Source organism: Lycorma delicatula, chromosome 8, assembly GCF_047948215.1.
Source record: "Lycorma delicatula isolate Av1 chromosome 8, ASM4794821v1, whole genome shotgun sequence".
NCBI lineage: Eukaryota > Metazoa > Arthropoda > Insecta > Hemiptera > Fulgoridae > Lycorma > Lycorma delicatula.
Window position 1 is genome coordinate 98,866,376 of NC_134462.1, and position 20,746 is coordinate 98,887,121.

At 31.9% G+C, this 20,746-nt stretch overlaps 1 protein-coding gene across 1 annotated transcript; it reads left to right on the plus strand.

The window, feature by feature from the left end:
• The first annotated feature begins 987 nt into the window (after positions 1–987).
• On the plus strand, positions 988–15,985 carry LOC142329029 (large ribosomal subunit protein mL38-like). The gene is made up of 7 exons (XM_075373281.1): positions 988–1,230; positions 1,360–1,515; positions 5,564–5,769; positions 7,017–7,135; positions 8,466–8,624; positions 10,675–10,899; positions 15,707–15,985. Exons 1-7 carry the CDS (start codon positions 1,098–1,100, stop codon positions 15,918–15,920), a joined length of 1,212 nt encoding a protein of 403 aa, XP_075229396.1. The 5' UTR covers positions 988–1,097; the 3' UTR covers positions 15,921–15,985.
• The last annotated feature ends 4,761 nt before the right edge of the window (positions 15,986–20,746 follow it).

Sequence of the window (20,746 nt, forward strand, 5' to 3'; positions counted from 1 at the left end):
TCAAATGTGCAGATGAGTATGTAGCAATTTTAAACATCTTCAAACAGTAGAATTTGGTTTTGTTGCAAACAAAATCAATTTGATCATCTGTAGAGAAGTTGACATTATATAAAACATACATAAATTTGGCCCTGTGGCCAACAGCAATGCTATGGTTATTATTAATAGGAATTCTATTCATGTGATCAGCAGTTTTACTGCTTTATAAGCGAAAAGCAACACTATTATCTATATTTAAAGATGATTTTTCACCAATAACAATAAGTAATTTTTCAAACTGCCATTGCATATAATAATTAAATAATAAGAAAAGCAAGAAACTGAGGATACTTTCTCGAGTCACGTTTTCGAAAAAAATCTGCATTTGGACACTACACGACTTCTTTGTATGCCTATTAAATTACATATATTTTTTATTAAATATTTTCTTTTGTTATTGAAATATTATTTACTGTAAAAATTTTACAATCACAGATTAATAATTATTAATAAAACAATATATTTAAATTAAAAAGAGAAAATGAAGTCGGTTTCTCGCTGATACACCTTCCCCTAATAAGATGCAAATATTTCATTAAAATTTTGTTGGCGTATAACTCTGGAGCCGATGGAAATAATTTCCAATTATGATGATAATGTTGAAAAGCTCTCTACAATGGCTTATTATTGCAGTTAAGATAAGGCCATAATTATAATTAAATTGAAGTTAAAATTGTTATGTTCATAATAATAAATTGTCAAATAATAAAATAAGTTATACGTTAATAAAAATGTAACGTCACGTCCGTAAAATGTTTACCTATTAAGATCTATTAAATATTATTTTATATAAATAATATTCTGTATTTTCTTAAAAGTCTACTATTTTTTATTGACAATAAAAATTGTAATTTCTATTTCTGTAACAAAATTTAGAAATAAATATTCATATTACTATTTTGAGGCAATACTTGAATTGTGGGAAATTTCAGCGCAATTGTTATTTCTGTAGATTGTTAATTTTCCGAGATACCACTTCGTGTAGTTAGGTTATGTTTGAATTTTGCGTGTACGGGTTATGAGTTAATTAGTGTTTTGTGAAACGTTCCTCGGAAATAATGGCTTCTAGGTTCTATAGATTGTTTATTGGTGATGTAAATATTATTAAGAAACCTTTTGTTCGTAACTCTGTGATAAGGACCAGAGGGACACCTCCTAACCGAGCAAAAACGCTACAACAGAGACTTGAAGGTAAAAACTTGAATTTTCTGGTTTTTGGGGTGTTCACTGTCATTTAGTTGTTAGTTTTTTTCAAATTAATATAAGGAACTATTTTTGTGAAGACTTTGCTAAGTGATGAAAAATGTTTTTTTTTTTCAGAAATTAACTACAAAGATCCAAGCATCTACTACAAGGTAGACATAGGTTTACCAAGACAAGCACGTAAAAGAAATGAAGAAATTTCAGAGAAACTTTCCCATTTAAAGAAAGTTCGTAATAATCCTGAGTTAGAAAAGCTAGCAAGAGCCAATAAATGTAAGTTATTTATTGTTGCTGTTTTTGTCATTTAAAATGTTACAGTGAGTTATTTTGGTATATGTGGTAAACACCTTTAATGATAAAATTAAATAATCAGTAATCTACTGTTAGGAAATGTTCTACAAAGTGTTTTAGTATACTAATAGTTTTTTATGTTATTATCATCTGTATTAATTTAAATACATTTGTATTCTCTTTATTAATATTACTGTAGTCTAGTTTGTAATTTATGTTATTAACGTACATGCATACTTCTGCATGACTGCAATCTCTCCCTCTTTCAATGTTGCTTATGCTTGTGTGCTGCTTGGTATAATTATTATTAATCACTAGAAAGCAGTATGTTTCAGTTTGCCTTGAATTTTTTTGATCATAAATGCACTATGACTTCTGTTTGGTATTGGTTTTATTTTCATAGTATCATGGAGTTCTAGTTAGCATGTAGAATTAATTGATTCTAAGGACAAAATAGTCAAATTCCACCCGCTAAAAAGAGATTCTTTAAAATATTTGTTTGTGTAATAATGGGTATGAAATGAGTAGCATCTGTCAAATAAAAATGATTATACCATGTAAGGTGTTACCATATTAGTCCGAAGTCTGTGTAAGAGTAGGTACATGGCTTCAAAGTAGCCAAATTAATTTATTAACTATGTTTCTGTTCATTTAATGATTGAAAGCAAAAATAAGTCTGAAGCACAACAATTGTGGTATTGAATAGCATGAGACCATATGAAAAAGTTTTTGTTCAAATTAAACATTTCTTTTCCCTAGTGTGTCATTTACTGAAAAATTGTTACATATTGTATTTAAATTATACAACCCTAATGTAGATTTCTTGTTTTGTTTCTGGTATGTTGATAACACATATTGTACCTCTACAATTTTTATTTTCTGTTTGGAGAAAACTGAAGAATTTCTACATATAGAAGTAAATTTTATTTTTGAGATTATTTTCCTTCTCTTAAGATTCTTTTTTGATTTATATTTTAGTGGAAGAATAATCCTTTCATAGTCATAGAATAGTTTATTAATGTACTGATTGAAAATTATTAATGATAGTTTATTGATAGATTATAAGTACAAATAATGTAAAGTGACAGAAATTTACACAATGCAGATAGCATTAAGTGTGTCAAAATATTTTAGACTGCTTTATTAATTGGCATTATTGGTGACGGGTTGTTTACTTCTGTAATATTTTTTGAATAGTAATTTTGAAAAGTTGGAGAAATCTGTACCTTGTTTTTTATTCTGTTTTTTGAACATAAGTTGTTTAAAATCTTTTCATATCTACTCCTTAACTTAGTAGAGTAAATATGGAACTGTTGAGGTTATTATTTAGAAATCTGTTTTATATTAGCAATTGAAGCTGTTAAATAATATTTAAAGTTTTGCTGAAACTGGTTCCCTCGGATTAAAAATGATTTGTAGAAATGCATAATTTAATTTTCACCTCTTTGGTTTCACTGTATTTTGTAAATAAATGTTCCTTTCATTACAAAATGTCCTTTGGAACTGTCATTTTCATCACTTCTATTATTTTTTTCAGAGAAACTGTTTTAAGTTAAGTTTTTATGTTTTGTATGCCACCAAAACAGCTAACTGAATCATGTATAAAAAAAAGTTAACCATACTTTTAATTCTCGTTGGCTGCATTTCAAAATTTTATCTTGAAAAGTCAGAAAAATCTTTTAAAAGATAGAACATCTTTTTAATTTAAAATGTGAAAAGTGTGAAGCTTTAAAAAAAAACAAACAACTTCTTATTCCTTACTTTTTACTTTACACTTTTAATTTTTCAAAACCCTATTTTTAGAAAAACGAACTATAACCAACCATGTGAAAAGTTATTAAAAACTCAAAAAAGAGTTCCCAGAACCACAGCTCTTTTTCATGAAGTAGGTCAAATTATTTACCTCAATTATGTAAATGACACCAGGTATGTCAGAATTTTATGAGAAAGTGGCAAATGACATACAACATCTTCTGAATTGAAAAACCAATAATTTTATGAAACTTACTGGTAAATATCAAGTGTAACTTGCTTGAAAATAGAATTTGAAAAAGTAGGTGTTCTATAGCAGTTTTCTGCATGCAAAGTAGTTATATATGTATATGTAATACATAAATATTTATGTTAATAATAAAGATTGATATAAACAAAAAAAAAAAAATGATCATTTAAAAAAAATCAATATTTATGAAAGTTATTAAAATAAATTTGAAGTAAATCACCGGAAATTCTTCAGGGAAATAATTTGAGATTGTAATAAAAAAAAAAGAAGAATAGAATGGGCTAAAATAACATGCTCAAGTAAAATTACTCCTTTCCTTTTATTCATCTACATTTGTATGCAGAAGTATGTGTATATAAAGACCAAGTATTAATTTGAAAAACATAGTTCAAATCAAACATACTCTTGACCGACCAAGTTCTAAGTCCCATTTTTCATTAAGTTTAAACTAATTTAATATGTTAGTCATATTAGAGACATATTATATATGTCAAGATATGTTAGTTCAAGTTATATATCTGCCTAAGTGAAAAAACCCTTAAAAAATAAAAAAAAGAACATCAGTCTTGTGATTGAGAATGGTTGCAAGTGTGATAAAACTTTTGAAGTTATAAACATTATAATTTCTCATTTGGTTTGATTTGTTGTTTTGAAGTTATACAAGAACATTCATTACTATATTCCATTAACATGTAATGACTGTGCGACTTGTCAATCTGTGATAAGTGAAACATGTAATTATATATGATTAAAGATTTACTTTTTCTTATCTTCAGACAGTAGTAAAGGATCCTGCCTGGAATATTTTTTTTTTATCAAAGATGTTCATGGACTATTTTGCGCAGGAAAGACCTTTAAATCTGAAGTGAAATGTGTAATTATTTAAGTGAATTATTTATTCTTCCAGATTTTAGTTTCTATTTTGCTTATTTCTTTAGTCTGTAGAGAAGGTTAGCCTAAACTGTTTTTGTATGAATGTTCAGTTTTCCTTCATAGAATGTCATTTTGTACACTTTTCCATTTATGTAAGTTTTCACTTCCATGTACAGCTTAAGCTTATTTTTAAGAATCTTAATTACAAATATTTTGAATACTTAAAAAATTCAGATAAAATCAAACTGTACAGCACAATTTAAGTATCCAGGTCAGTTACCAAGAAACCTTTCCACAAAAAATAGCTATATTGCTAAACAGCTAAAAAAAAGTACAAAATAAATTAAAAATAAATAAAATTAGTAAAAGTAAAATAAGTAAAAAATATATTACTTTACTGATATTCTGAATGAATTTTTAAAATTAATAAAAAGAAATCTGAACCTTCTGAAAGAAATATTCAATTTATGTATAGTCTTTTATCTGTAAGCAGACTCTTGATATTTGCCAATTTGAAAAAATAAAAACATTAACCATTTCTATAGCATTTCTTAGCACCTCTTTCTGGGATGGAGAATTCTATCTTCAGAAATCATATGGTTTTCTTCTTCTCATTCATAAAAAAATAGCTGCCAGAGTATTACAATTACTAATCCTTTGGGGTGCACCAGATTAATGCATGAATTTATCATGTATCTGGTGGTGCAGTTTAGATAACTGTTGCATAACAGTGTATCATGTTCTCCTTGTTCCTTTATGTTGTGTGCAATATGCATTGTAGATTTAAACTATATATATATATATATATATATTTATTTAAAGTACAATTAAAGATTTTCTATATAGAAACAATATTACTGTTGATGAGTTAAATAATACGTATTTAAAAAAAGAAAAAACTTATTTATATCCTGTTCAACATATATATAAAGTACAAGTAAGAATTTATCAGGGGTGCAACTTTTTAAACCTAAAAATTATTTTTTTGTTTAGTAGTGGCAAATTTTTTAAGCAGATTGGAGTAGAGAATTGTAAAATTGCTATTTGGTTTACAAATAATTTCAAATGTATCATGATTTTATAAATTTCTTCTTTTGATCATTCTTTATATCTGCTAAACTGTCATTTATTTATTGATTTTTTTTTCATAAACAGTAACAATTCCACTGGATGAAGTCTATGAAGATTGGAAGAAAACTGTTGGTCCATATCAGATCAAAGATATTGCTGAACATTATGGTATATTTAATGATTTGTATGGTGATGCTTTCTTTTTACCTATTGTCATTATGGATATATCTTACAAATCTAATGAAGGATTTGTTCCAGTTTTTAGAGGAAATGATGTAAAACCTTCACAGGTATGTATGTAAGAGGGCTGTTTATGAATTGTCTTGGTTGAGTAATAAAGATAAACAAAATAAATTGAAAAAATTATTATATAAAAGTTGTATGTACTTATATTACTTCTCGACATAATCCTTGCCTAAATTCAAACACTTTGCATATTGTGATACCAGCTTGTCTAGTCCATCTTCAAATATTGGTACTGACAAAGCACCCATCCATTTGTTGACAACATCCACATTCATCATTGCTTTTGAAGTGTCGAGTAGCCTGCCAATTCTTCAATTTTATAAACACATGAAAATCAGTTGATCCAAATCAGGGCTGATAGGGGATAAAATCAGCCACGTATACTTGCTTAGTACACCCTTAGTGGTAGCGGTGGTGTGAGGTCATGCTTGCATTGTTATGAAAAAACACAATTCCCTTCACTAATGTCCTTCACTATTTGTTGTGTTTTAAGCTTTGACAGAGTTTTAACAATAAAGTGCCTGCATTTGTTGTGCCTGGCTTGATAAATTACCTCTACCAACAAAATTCCTTTACAATCTGAAAACAGTCAGAATTTTTTGTTGAATTTTTGGGCTTGTTCGAAGATTTTGTGTATCCACTGTTTGGATTGGTTTTTTGTTTCAATACTGATAAACTGAATCCATGTCTCAACCTAGTAGCTATACTGTCAAGAAATTTACTTCCTTTATTCTGGTGTTGCTGAAGAAAAGTCTATGCTTTTAATTCTGTAAGCATCTGTAATTTGTCTTGGTACTTGTTGTGTACAGTTATTAGTAAACCTTGCATTAAACCTTTATGAATATACTGTAACTTTTATACATAAAATAAAATACATAAAAATATTCTTTATTATTTATATTTTTATTTCATGATAAGTTGTGGTATTTATTTATTTATTGTTATCTAGCTCCCTGTACAAGTTACTGCTTGTCTAACAAATTCTCATGACTTTTTAACTTCATGTGGGTGGTCCCAATCATAACAGTGTCATTTTGTTTAACACTTAGAGAGGGGCAGATAAAAATTTTGTACTTGTGTTCTGCTTGACTTGTCATTTTGTGAATGAGAAAGTCATTGCTACCCTGATTTGATGTTAAGGAATTAATTATGTTCTTGTCCTCTAATTTAAACACAAGTTGGCTTTCCCTTAGCTTATGCATTACCATATATGTGTGTGGTGTCTTTTAAATATTTATTTAAATTGTCATCTAATTTCAATTTTATAACAAAAACTTTACTTCATTTATAGGCGTCAGCTGCTCCTGAAGTAGTTTATGAAGCGCCATCTAATACTTTGTGGACTCTTATATTAACAAACCCCGATGGTCATCTTACACATGATAATGCTGAATATGTCCACTGGTTCATGTAAGTGAATTGAAATAACATTTGTTTGTCGTGAAATAAGTAATGGTTAAGAATTTAAAAATAACAAAAATGGGTTGAGCTAGGTAAAACTACATGCTCGTACAACTTAATGGTTTTGTGCTGGAGTATCCTTAGATTGTAATTTTTGTGATCTAGTTTCTTCATTAAAAAAAAAATTGTCTGGAAAAAGCCGCCACATAATAAACTTTTGATAACTGTAGTTAAGCTGTTTTCATTTTGGTTTTCCATTAGATGAATCAACCTGCATAAAAACTATCAAATTTTTTTAAAGTCATCATTGGAGTTAATTTTTTACATTTATTTTAAAATAGTTGATCTTTTTAGCTTTACTCCCTATACTATGTTGCCGGAATATATCAGGCTATTAGGCTTGATGCATGCTGTTTCTACATACACAATATTATTAAGAATTTCTGTTGCTTACCTGTATAATATTTCTGTTATAATCTTAAATTAAAGTTATTAACTATAATATGCAAAACTCAATCACTTTGTGGATTGTAGCTTTCTGTTAGGGCCTTTGGAAAGACTTCTTTTTCCAAATCTGGTTTGCGACAGAGTCCATCTGTGATCCGAGGAAACTGGAACATCTAGTTAAAAAACATTTGAACCACATCTGCTTTGTGTCATTTTCCGACTAAATAGGCTTCTGATACTAGATGCACCTCTGATCCTTTCTTACTGAGAAAGGCCAGGGGAGTTCACATCATAAAGAGTACTTGTTGCGGTCTTCTGATTGACCTACATTTATTGATCAGTTGGCTGTGCCCCATTGATTTTTACAGTATCTGAGCAGGGACCGATTTGCTTAATACGTGCGCTGATGTATCTTTTTTCAATGTCTTTAATATATTTCCCTTTTCTTATACAATTATGTGCTGGTCAACAGATTTAACTTTTAGACAGTTTTCATCTGTAGATGTACAGATGCTTTAGAACCACTAGATGCTTTAGTAGAGCAGATAATACTCGTGATTCTCTCAGCTCTTGTCAGATTTTTAAAAACTAAGCTAACCTAAAACTACTAATTTAAAAAAAAATTAATGTTTAGTGTAGTTTTGGTTAGCTTGGGATGACAATATGTTCAAATTATTATTTGCTGCTACTAGTGTGACGGAATTTTTCCTTGATGTTTGAGTGTTAATCTTTGTAGCCTCAAAATAGCTAATCGTCCTCGTGTTTTTGTTTCTTTTATGTTATATTCATTTTTGTTTCTAACCTGATATCTTATATATATATATATATATATATATACACACCTAAAGTAAATGAATTAGTGTAATTTATATTTTCTTATCTCATATTTCAGTGGTAACATACCTGGTTCAGATGTTAAAAAGGGTGAAGTAGTTTGGGATTATTTGCAACCTTTCCCTCCTCATGGAACTGGTTATCACAGATATATATTTGTACTTTATAAACAAGATAAGATAATTGATTTTTCTAAGTTAAAGAAGCCATCTCCTTGGTGAGTAATATTATTCTGATTTACTGTTCATAAGATTTTCTTTCTGTGATCATTTCATTAATAATTTCAAAAAATATATTATTAAAGGTGTTTTATTATATTGTGTGCTTCAATGATAGAATGTTATGCTTTATACTGCTTCTGAGAAATTACTTGTAGTTCACTCTAAGAGAATCCTTTACATTGCTGTGCTATCAGTATATTTTAATTTCTCTCTTGCTGCAGACATGGTCCAAGAACTTATGTAGCAGCAACACTTCCAGGCTGCTTAGGTACATCATGATGTTACATACAGCAGTGATAAGAAGGATTTGTGCATTATATTCTGGAACGGCAAGTTCAGATTCATTTGTTCTTTTATTATTAAGTTGTCGTCACTTAACTCCCGATCCACATTTTTTAACATAGAAAATCACTTTAAAAAATGGAAAAGAAAAAACTAGTTATATCAATTAGTTATGTTTTTATATCAATAAATGCTTATACATTTATTATGCTTTGCAGTGAGTTACTTATGCATCTGTACAATTTCTTTTAAATTGAGCAGTATTATTGTAAAGTTTGATAGAATAATATACAATATTTATAATTTTATAGACTGTGTTTTTTATTACATATACCAGTGGTTCCCAAACTCAGAGTCGCAGTGCCCTTTTACAATTAAAATTTTTCATGCTGCCCTATGCTAAGCAAAAGTATGACTACTCATAAGCAAGAGATAAAAATAAATAAAACTTGTGTATCTTCATTATTTTTTTACTTTATTAACATTAAATTAATAATTATGAATGTCCTTTATAAAAAAAATTACATTATGTTTTGTTATTTGTGAGTTAAAAAGAGGTGTAAACAAATTAGTATATGCAATAATTTAAGTTAGTAATTCATCTATAATCATAAAATAAAAAATACAGAAAAGTATTGAGAGATGACAATAAAGGTTGCAGTTGTAATCTTTAAAAAAATAATAAATAAGTAAATAATAATTAATAATAATAATAAATAAAAAAAAATAAAATAAATAAATAAAAAAAGTAATTTGTACAAATTGTGAATATACAGAGCTCTGATAGACAAGCTCTTTTAATATTGTTTTTCAGTGATTTCAACAGCTAAAATTCTCCAATTGATGATTTAAGTTGCCATAATGTATTAATGGCAATTTTAATTCTAAACTTTATGTAAGCCAAACATGGTATATATGAGGTATGTTAAAAAAATACAAATAAAAAATTTATTAATGTATTGTCCTTAGGGTTGTCCCTTCAAAATGGTCCCTGTTGCTGGCAATATGCTGCTGCTAACATTTCTTTCATTTTTATAACGATTCCTGATATGTGTGGTTTTGTTGGCTTTATCAACCCCTTTGAGCAACAAAATAAATTTTATGTGGCTTTAACGAACATAAAAAGTACTTACTGCTGTAAAAATGTAAGATTTTGCCACCTGTTCTGCATCTGATTTTCGGGCCCCAAAAATGAGACATTTTCAAAATCTTACGATCTGGCATTTCTATTTTATAAGTACCACTAGTACCTAAGAGTTAAAAGGTAAAAAAACAGGCTTGTTACCTTAAGCCCTTCATTATTAATTTGAGCCCAAAATTTGAAAAAAAAAATTTGTAAATGTAGTTTAAGTAGACATTACAAGATTTAGTTATGGAACAAAAAGAATCTTGAGTACAGTAAGATGAAGTTCCATCTTTACTCTTTCCAAAAAGCTCTTTTTGACCTCTCTGTGTTGTAAAATAAGAATGGTACAGCTCACGGAAAAAGTGACGAAAATGGCGATTTTTACCTGTTTGTGAGTTAGTAATGTAATACCCAAGAAAAATATTTTTAAAAATATAAAAAAAAAATTTTGCCACTACAAGGTGGGTAGTTATTGTATACCAATTATCATAAAAATCAGAATAGTGATGCAATCAAATTTTTGAAGATGTTTTGAATTAAAATGGAATATCCCGATATTCTTTTTTGTTATATGTACTATCAAAAAGGTTTTAATTAATTTTTGTTTAGTTAAAATATAAAAATTGTTTTGCTTACAGTTTGGAGTTGGATAATAGAACATTTCATACTTATGATTTCTATAGAGAACATCAAGATGTCTTAACTCCTGCTGGATTATCATTTTTCCAATCTGACTGGGAGCCTTCATTGACAGATTTCTTTCATAATACACTTAATATGAAAGAGCCAATATTTGAATATGATTTTGATCCACCTTATGTAAGAAAGCAAGAATGGTTCCCCTTAAGGAAAGCTTTTAATATGTGAGTAATAATATTAAGTTTTTTCGTTTAATGTTGTTGCAGGTTTCTTAGATCTTTTAAACTTAGTATAGGGCGATTTTAAAATTTTGTAAATGTATCAAGATTTAGTCAGAATACTTACAGAATCAGTTGAAGTGTCATTTTGTAGTAAAATGTTTGATAATTTGGCTTGTAGTAAAAGTTCCTTCACCAAGAACATTAGCAGTGTGTGTTCAGTTTAGCTAGCAAAATGGCTACTCTCTTTCACAATGGTGTGGATCACGTTCTGATTTCATGTAGCTAAATCTAAAACTAGTTTTCATATGTGGTACTGGTTTGCTTGGCATTTCTCCCGCCACCACCCCATTTGGTCGCCCTAAAGCATAAGACCGAATGTCTGTGCCACAAACGGCTACTGAGCCTTGAAACAGTTAGGGACCAGTGTCCTAAATAGTTCCTAGAGCTTACCTAACAGCTTGAGCGAACTAAGTGTGGTGCCATACACCACAGGCTTATATGTCCCAACTGCTCACTTGTCATATATTTACTAAAATGGGTCACCCCGTCAACTACTAAAAATATATATGACATCCATAAATTAAAATTTACTTTGTCAAGACAGAAATTCGCTGCCACGCCTAGGTTGCTGAATGCCAGCAAGTAAGTACCTGTCCACCATATTAAAGCACTTGGAGCCTTAATTGCCTGCTGGTGGTCAGCCATAAGGTAGCTTCCCACAGCAGTTTGCTAGGAATCTTTCCCTTAAGTAAACTACTGATGTCGGTTGAACATAGCAACCACATCAGGGAACTCCCACATGGTCCGACAATGCGGCTCTCGCCACATTGACTTGCCACTTGTGAGTGGCCAATTTTCCCTTTGACCTCTAAGTTCCAGGGTGGCCGCTTGGTCTCTGGCCCCTCCAAGGGTAGGGCAGTCAAACATCAGATGTTCATTTGATTCGACCTCCCTGCAGACGCACAGCTGATCAGCTGCCAGGCAGAACTGAAACACAAATCAAATTAATTAACACCCTTCAAATTAACGTGGTTGGTGAGCATCTGGGCACCCATTGCCCTTAAAAACAAACTCGAGGCATACCATCCCCTCAGATCCCATATAAACTTGTACAGGACTCTTCCCTTATTTGTGGTGTCCCATTCCAGCTGCCATGCTTCCATCATGAGGCTCTGCAGTCTCTTTTGCAGGCGGGAGATGGGCAACAATGAAATTTAGATCCGGTGCATTGTGATCACCATTCCGTTCTGGTACTGGCCCGGCCTTTTTGCAACCTCCACATGGCTGCCCGAACTTTCACCACTAAATGGATTAGGAGAGTCTTTCCCAATATGGTGGTAGCCTCGTAGGAAGGTTGTTTTAAAAAAACACCAGTGCATACAATTAAGGCTCTGTGCTGGTCACTCCTTGTTCAAAATTTAAGTGCTCTATTCATATCCAACCTATGTGCCCAAATGGGCACCGCATAAGAAATCATGCTTTCAAAGACATCTTGGTACACCATGTACATTTGACAGCCAGACAACCCATAGTCCTTCTGAGCAATCCTCCTAAGTTGTGCATCATTGAGACGATGTCTGCCATTACTTGCCTAATGTGGTTGCTAAACAGCAACTTCTCATCAAACAAAACACCTAGGTACTTATAAACTCTCTTATGAAGAGAGTTCAGGTGTTGGAATGCCTGATTAACAGCTGCCTGATTTTTCGGCTGATTAAACAGCCGCCTGATTTGACGACTGATTAAACAACCTTTATACTTAATGTGGGGGTTTCGACTGTACGATAATTTTTCTGCACCCTTGAGAATCTTAAACTTTGTCTTGGGCACAGAAATCTTTAAATTTTGAATGTCCATCTAGCATTCCACAGTTAAGACCGCTTGCACTCAATCTTCCAGCTGCAGTCATGAATTACTGTGAACTAAAAGGAATCAGTCATTGGCGAAAGCCTGGGTTGTGACCCCTTCTGGGAATGTCAATCCCAGAAACCCGTTAAATACCAGGTTGCACAGCAGGGAACCGAGAATGGAACCCTGCGGGCTTCCCCTGGTTAAGGATTTTTCCACAGCTAGGTGCACATGATTAGACAAATAGTCATGTACTACGGTCTGCAGGGCTACAGGAACATTGCGGCGTTCCAACTCATAGAGGACAGAACTCCAACACAATGAAGGAAATTCTGCCTCTATGTCTATAAAAATTGCCACAACATATTTACAGTCAGCGCTTTCCACCTCGGCAAGAGCATTTAAGATGCAATCCACAGTGCCAACCCCTTTCTTGAAGCCATACAGGCCTTGATTTAGAAATGAATTCATATTGATGCTTTCCCAGAGCCTTTCCACAACCAGCCTTTCAAGCAACTTGCCAATTACTGGCAAGAGGCTGATGGGCCGATAACTGCCATCCTCGCTAGGATTCTGTCCTGGTTTTAAGAGCACCCTCACCAAAGCTACTTTCCAACAAGTCAGGAAGCAGGCCCAGCTAAGGCATCCTGTGAACAACCTGCCAAGCAGCTCTCTTATGACAGGCAGCTGATTGTAGAATATCTATGGTCTATATCTATTTCTACGGGATCCACAGCCTGTATGCCAGGGAAGGGTGCAGCCCTCGTCCTAATGCCGATCTCTGTTTCACCCTTCGGAGCGTCTGGTAATACAGTATCCAGGAACGCCTGGTAAGTCGCCACCGAGTTAAAGTGTGTTCATGACCACCAAACCCACATCGACCACTGGATAGCACATGCAATGGCTTGGGCTGGTTACATAATTTTGCGAGCTGCCAGGGGCTGCACTCCAACTCGCGCATGTAGTCTTGCCATAACTTGAGTCTGGCTTCCTGAACATACTTATTATGGGCGCGCTGGTAGATTCGCAGATGCTCAGCGCGCACGTCATCAACGATAATCCCTGTTAGGGGGCGACTCTGGTATCTTCTCCTAGCGGACCTAACTCTTATGTGCAGCATGCTAAGATCAGAGGTACTCATATGTGGTATAATAAGGATCTTCTAAGCAGATGTATAATTTATTCTTGGTAACAAAATTTTGCTAAGACCAATTTTTCTATTTGATATGAAACAGATGGAGTTTGTCTTTATAGTTTTGATGCTACTGTGGATGAGGTTAGCAGAGTTTTGTGTCTAATCCCTGTAAATTTATGCAACACTCTTTGTAAAACATGCTGATCTCCACGGCATAGTGGTGGTATTTCTTTTGTCTGGAAGGTCTCAGGTTCATACGTTGATTAGGTGTGGTGTTTTTCATATGCTACAAAATTTGATTTCCATATTCCCCAAGTACAAGCTTTGAACTTGATATTGGTAGTAGTGGTATTCTTAACAGGTATGATCAAACAAATGTTTGGAGTGTGTTAAACATTGGAAATTAAAACTATGGGATTAGTGTGGTTTGATATTATTAAGAAATTAATAATAAGAGTCATTACAACTGGGTCATAACAACAGAGGACATAAGAGACCTCTGTGTGGAACTGTTAATCAGATAGAAGGAAATGAAGTTCCCTAAAAAACATAATCTCCACTGATTGACATTTTAGGTCACCAGTTGGACAGTAAAAAGATATCTGGAACAGCAAAAAACCAGTTGAATATAGAGCATATTAACACAAGTGCATTAAACTTTTGTGCTGTTAGCGAAGTTAAAATGTACACCCCCGTCTTTTCATTGAGAATATTGTAAACTGTATTGTGTTCATGGATATGTTTTAAATTTTCTCATTCTATATTTGAGCAAGAATGATTACCCTTTCATTTGGAGCTAGATGGTGCTCTACCATCCAAAGCCCAAGATTTTCTGAGTAGATCTACCAATCTACTCAAGCCGGTAGACCAGTCAGGCTAGCTTAATTTCCATCTTGTTCCCCAGATTTGACACCACTCTTATGGGTGTTTATTAAATTTCAAGTGTTTTCCATCCTTAACTTCCAACTTTGCCGTACTACAAAACTGAATCGCTGCCTCAGTTGTAGAAATTATGCTGGATATAATGAACCAAGTTTGTCAAGTTACTCACGACTGCTTCATTTTTTCTGTACTTGTAGGTTTTTGCTTTAAGTAAAGTTCTACTCTGATTCTGGAAAGTCATTGCTTAATATTTTATTACTTTTACATTATATTCAGTTATCTTTCTTGCAATTTTCTGAAATTTAATTTAATTTTCTGTGCGAATTATTTTCTGTATGATGTGTCTGCTGGGTATAAACGAGCCCTTAAAATATCCTTGCTTGCCTTGATATTAGTAAATATCCTTCCTTGATATTAGTAACAATTAACCTGAAATTTCTATTTACCATTAATATTATTTGGGCTAGTACGCATTTACTTTTTAAAATAAGTGAGGTTTAAATTATACTTGTAAAGTAAAAATCAGTCTTGTTCATTGTCTAAATATGACTTCAGATGATGCTTATAAAAGCACCCAATGGTCCTAACTATGATGATCCTCAGGAATTGGTTCGTTGGCTTTAGTTGTTAGCATTTTGCTTAATTTACTCCTTTTAATTTCTAAGTTCTAATTGCTAAGACATTACAAGTGATATGTAACAATTAGATTGTAAGGTATGCAGCTGACTGTAACTCTAAATAATTTTGTTTATTCAATTTGCCTGGTTGGTTTGGTTGTCTGTGATCAGCTGCCTTTTTCATTTGTTGTCAGTTTTGGTGTGCTTAAAATCATAAAACAAATTACTATAACTGGTTGTGTATTGTAGTTAACAATAAGTAGTAGTTCAAAAAAACAAGTAGACTAAATTATTATGTTGATTTACTGTATATAATTTTTTATTATAGATACCTGGACAAATACAGAGATCCGAAACAGATATCCAAAGAGTTCCTGTTGAAAAAACTAAAGAAGACACATCCATTCAAGAAACCTCCTCCACCTCTACCATTTCCAAATGCTATTCCTTTTAAGAGAGGCACACCTTCGTGGGTTATTACTGAGATGAGAAAAGAACGATTACAAAGAGGTCGATCTGTTTACCATGAAAATCTTCCTTAGAATTAAATAGATTAATTATTGTATTTTTATTAAAAAAGCGTAAAATAAATAAATTAAGAAAAATATGACTTAGTACCTGAATTCAAATTAGTTTACCTGAATTTAAATTTAGTTTTCTAAATTCCCGATATTAATTTTCTAGATTACAGTTAAAAATAAATGGACATACGAGTGTTATTATGCATCCTAGTAGAGTTTGTTGTCATCTTCATTCTGAAATAATATATTTACTAAGACAGACTAGAGAATAATTCTATGGAAAGCAGTAGCTGTAACTGGGGATTTCACATTAGCTTTTAATTATACTTAATTCAGTTGATATCTTTATTTGCTCTGGTGTGTATATTACATGATAATATAAATTTGAAAAATAATAAATACATTTTAAATTATGGAGAAATGGATAATTATGTTAATCGTGTCAACATTAAAATGAATAAGGACTGCCCTTTATCATTCAGATAAAAATATCCATTTGTTTTATGTTATGTTTTTTCATCTTTCAATAAAATTTAGTGCGTTTGGAAGTAATAGTTCAATTACGAGGGTTGCTTGTTGATGTACGCTCTCTCATTCTGTTGGACACCATTGTTACGGATTCGAGAATGCTTGGTATGTCAGAATGTCTTAAAACAATGTGTAGTGATTGAATTTTTAACAATGGAAAAAGTGATGAGGTGAGATTCATCTACAATCCCATGTTAGGTGATGAATTTGTTGATTGAATTACTGTGAGTAGGTGGGTAATAAAATGTACATCAGAAGCTGGTAAGGTGAATATCAATGATAAACCTTAGAATGGTCAGTCAGTTTCTGAAACTGATAAGTACCAAAGGAGGTAGATGAATAGATCAAAATGACCGTTGTATTGCACAACACATTGCCACCAGAATAGGTATCTCAAAAGAATGATAGACACATTGTTACAAAATTGGGCTAATAATCTGTTCACATTGGGTGGCATGCTAACTCTCAAAAAAGAACAAACAATGTAAGGAATTTTGTGAACAGCCTATGAAATTTTATCGTGACGAGGGAGATGACTTCCTTTTCAGTATTGTGACAGGGGATGAAACTTGGGTTTATTATGGTGACCAGAAGAAAAACAACAGCATGGAATACCAGCACTACAGTTGGCCCACAATCAAAAAATTCAAAACAACCTTCAAAAAAAAAATTCTCTTGACAATATTCTGGGATTCCAAACATTTGTATGTGACTGTAAATTCTGTGCGATTACATTAAGAAATTAAAAACATCTTACGAGAAGTGTGTCATGTTGAGATCCTTGGAACCAATAATACTGCTCAGCCATACACATCGCTTACAAAACTAGAATATAACTGCACTTCACTTTGTCTTATCTCAGTTTCTCTACAGCTAAAATAAAAATTTCTCTAATTAATAAAATTAAAAATAAAAGATTTCGCATAAAAGAGAAGTATACGTTAGTGTAAAAGTGTATATTATCTAACCGCAGTACAACTGTGCAAAGTTTGAACGTTCAAGCTTCTTCATTTTTAATCTTTTTCATCTTCATTTTTTATTTTTATTTATTTATCATCAGTCAAACTTACGTATTGAACATATTTTTTTTTGGGGGGAGATTAAGCCAACTATGGGCCGCATAAAATAAAGTCTCTTCTGGTTTTATTTTTTCCTCCCATTATTTTTTCATTCTTTCTGCGTATTTGTTCTTTCTCTCCTTTGACCATTTTGCTTTTCCTTCTTCACTATTTCAAACTCGGCTTTTTATATTTTTTTGTTCGAATCCTTTTTTTCCTTTATTTCCTGTACTTGATCCTGTTTTTTTTCTTTTACCTTCTAGAACCACCGTTAGGTATTGCTTCAGATAAGATGAAATTACAATTATTTTGTAGCGTGTGAAATTACCATGATGCCAGACCGGGATTCGTATACAGGAGCTCCGGATGAAAGGACGCTACCATGAGGTCGGCTTTACTTGAATATGTAGGTTCTTCATTTTTGTAGGTGCCCATAGTTGCTCTTTTATTCCCACCATTTAATGCATATTTATTTTCTTTAGTGTCTGTTCTACCATTCTGTAGACATTACCTAGGAATCTCAATTTTCTTCTTTTTATTGTTTTTTTGACACCCTCTATTTCTTCATACAGTTCTTGGTTAGATTTCAATCTGTATCCTTCTGTTGTTTTCTTTGAACCTAGGATTATTTTCAGTGTTTTTTCTTATTTTGTTTTACAGTTTCCTGTATAATACAAGTGGTTGTTACATAATGTAACACTGTAACATAATGCCTAATTTTAACCTTTTTGAGAGATTTTATGGTTTTTTTTTTAAATAGACAGTAAATCGTAATTTTATTTTAAAAAATCTTGTCTATATATCACATGATATATATATATATATCACATGATATATATATATACATATATATATATATCTCCTTGTACGCCTATTAAATTACATATACATATTTTTTTTAAATGAAAAGAACATAAAATTTTATTTCATTAATAACTAATGATATTTTTTCATATATTTTATTGTTATTATTTATCGTACAACTTCTTTTACAATCTGAGGTAAATAATTATTAATAAATCAATATATTTAAATTTAAAAAAAAGTAGACCAAGTCTTATGTGCCGATGTGACTTCCGCTGTAAGATTCAATAATTCATTAGTTTTATTTGGCTATAATACTGGAACCAATGAAAATAATACCATTTATGACATATCGTTGCAAAGCTTTCAATGAGGGCTTATTATTGAAGTTAACAAAAAGTAAAAAATCGAAATATTATTGGATTTTGGTTTTTTTTTGGATACTTTTGGTTCAGCCGATTACAATCAAAAGGAGTGGTGCTCAAGTAGATATTACAACAGTCCTAAATCCAAAATTTCAACATCCTACGACTAATAGTTTTTGAATTATGCGAAATATATACGTAGCACATACCTATGTTAAATTGCGAATATCTTTAAAAATCGATTATAAAAGTTCGTTTTTCCTACGGATTTAGTTTTATCTTTATTGTTTTTAAGGCAGATGTAAATTTTTTAGACTTTGCTACATTAAAGGCATTATATATGTATAGGTGAAGTTTACAATTTTTTTTTTTTTTTACTATTACGTTCGTGTTTCCAAAAAGCATACAGGTATTGGTTGTTTCTGATGCTTTACACAAACAATTTAATTTAAAATATTTATTTTATTTAAATATATCTTTTCGTTAATTTTATTCTGTGATTCTAACTAAAACGCGGGCGCATACCGTAATTAATTCGCACGGGTGTGGCGGCATCGGTCGGTACTAACTAAATTAATGTAATTTCACAACTTACATAGTACAAATTTCGCTTGTACGGTCGGCAGACTGTTGGTAGCGACTCGTAACTAAAATTAGTAGGGGTGCTGTTCCAGAAAATTTTTTATGGGCATTTTCAAGGCATTGGTTAAAGTTTTCTACAAAATAAAGAAACCGAAAAGAAAAATTAATCAATTAGAATAGGTGGTAGCAGGATTATAATCTAAATCTACACTTTATCACAATCCAGAATACGGTACACGATTTTTAAGTACACGTACTTTAAAATCGCATTCGGTTAAACCGAATAAATAATAAAATGTCAATACAGATAATATTTTTTAGTATTATTAGATAATAACAATAAAATGACCGCTTAAAAACACTATAGTCCAACAGTGCTTAATTAAAATTTCTATGTACACAAAAACATAATTAGATTTTATTAATTACTTTTTCTTTCGACCTTCCAGCGTGCTTTTGGGCAGATTTGGCGATCAAACAACCCATTCATTAGATGGCTTGCCGCCATCTTCTGATCACTACTGAAAAAACACCTAAACCGCTTTCATATTCCTTCCACCAAGTAAACTAGAAAATGGAACGAACAAAGAACAATCCATACACACGCGGAATTAAAAAAAACTACCTTTCACCAGCACGCCTGGGTCGGCACTGCACGGGAGCGACAGTGCTCTCTCTCTCTCCCTCGTCTCGTGTGCACCTTCCTATGTGCGCTTGCGCACAACGGCCAAACATCATCCGTTCGAATTTTTTATGTTTTTGTGGTTAGGCTACTCTGGACCACGCAAATATTTCTTCTGGTTTCTTTTTCACGCAATATTCTTCCATTCTTTTCGCGTGTGTGATAATCTCTCTCCCGACCATTACACTTTAGTGACAATTTTGTCGCGTGTGAAAATGCTATGTCTTTCCGGGATTCGAACCCGGGACCTCCAGAGGTAAGGCCGAGACGCTACCACTTGTGCCATAGTAGTATAGAAACCTCATATCAAGCCCCACTTTGACCTTTGACCCTTAGAACCAATTTGGCGCTTGAACATGAGGCCATGTTTTCCAGTTAAATTTATACGCCGAAAGAGTGGATTTACTGCAAAATACATAGCAAAACACGGGTTTAAGGTGCCTCCAAAATTACAACAAAAACCAACAATCAAAGTGGGGCTAGAACCTGAGGGTCTCTTTTCACGGGTTTATTCGAATACATTAAAGAACGGCTATTTTCAATGATAAATGTGTGTTCAGGTTAAATTTACATGTTGAAACAGTTTATTTACCGAAAAAATTTAACGCTGAAAATTTATAACGATGTTCTGCATCGATCAGTCATCATTACTTTCAGTGAAAGCGGGCTTTGTGGATTTTTAATTTTTTATAGTTGTGATAGCTAATTATTGACAGCAGATGTTATTTTATTTATATTTTACATAAGAAACGAGATTTCAAAGACATATCTTTCGTTAAATAAAAAAATGGCGTACCTCAAAAACGGTGTATCTTAGGCCATTTTTAA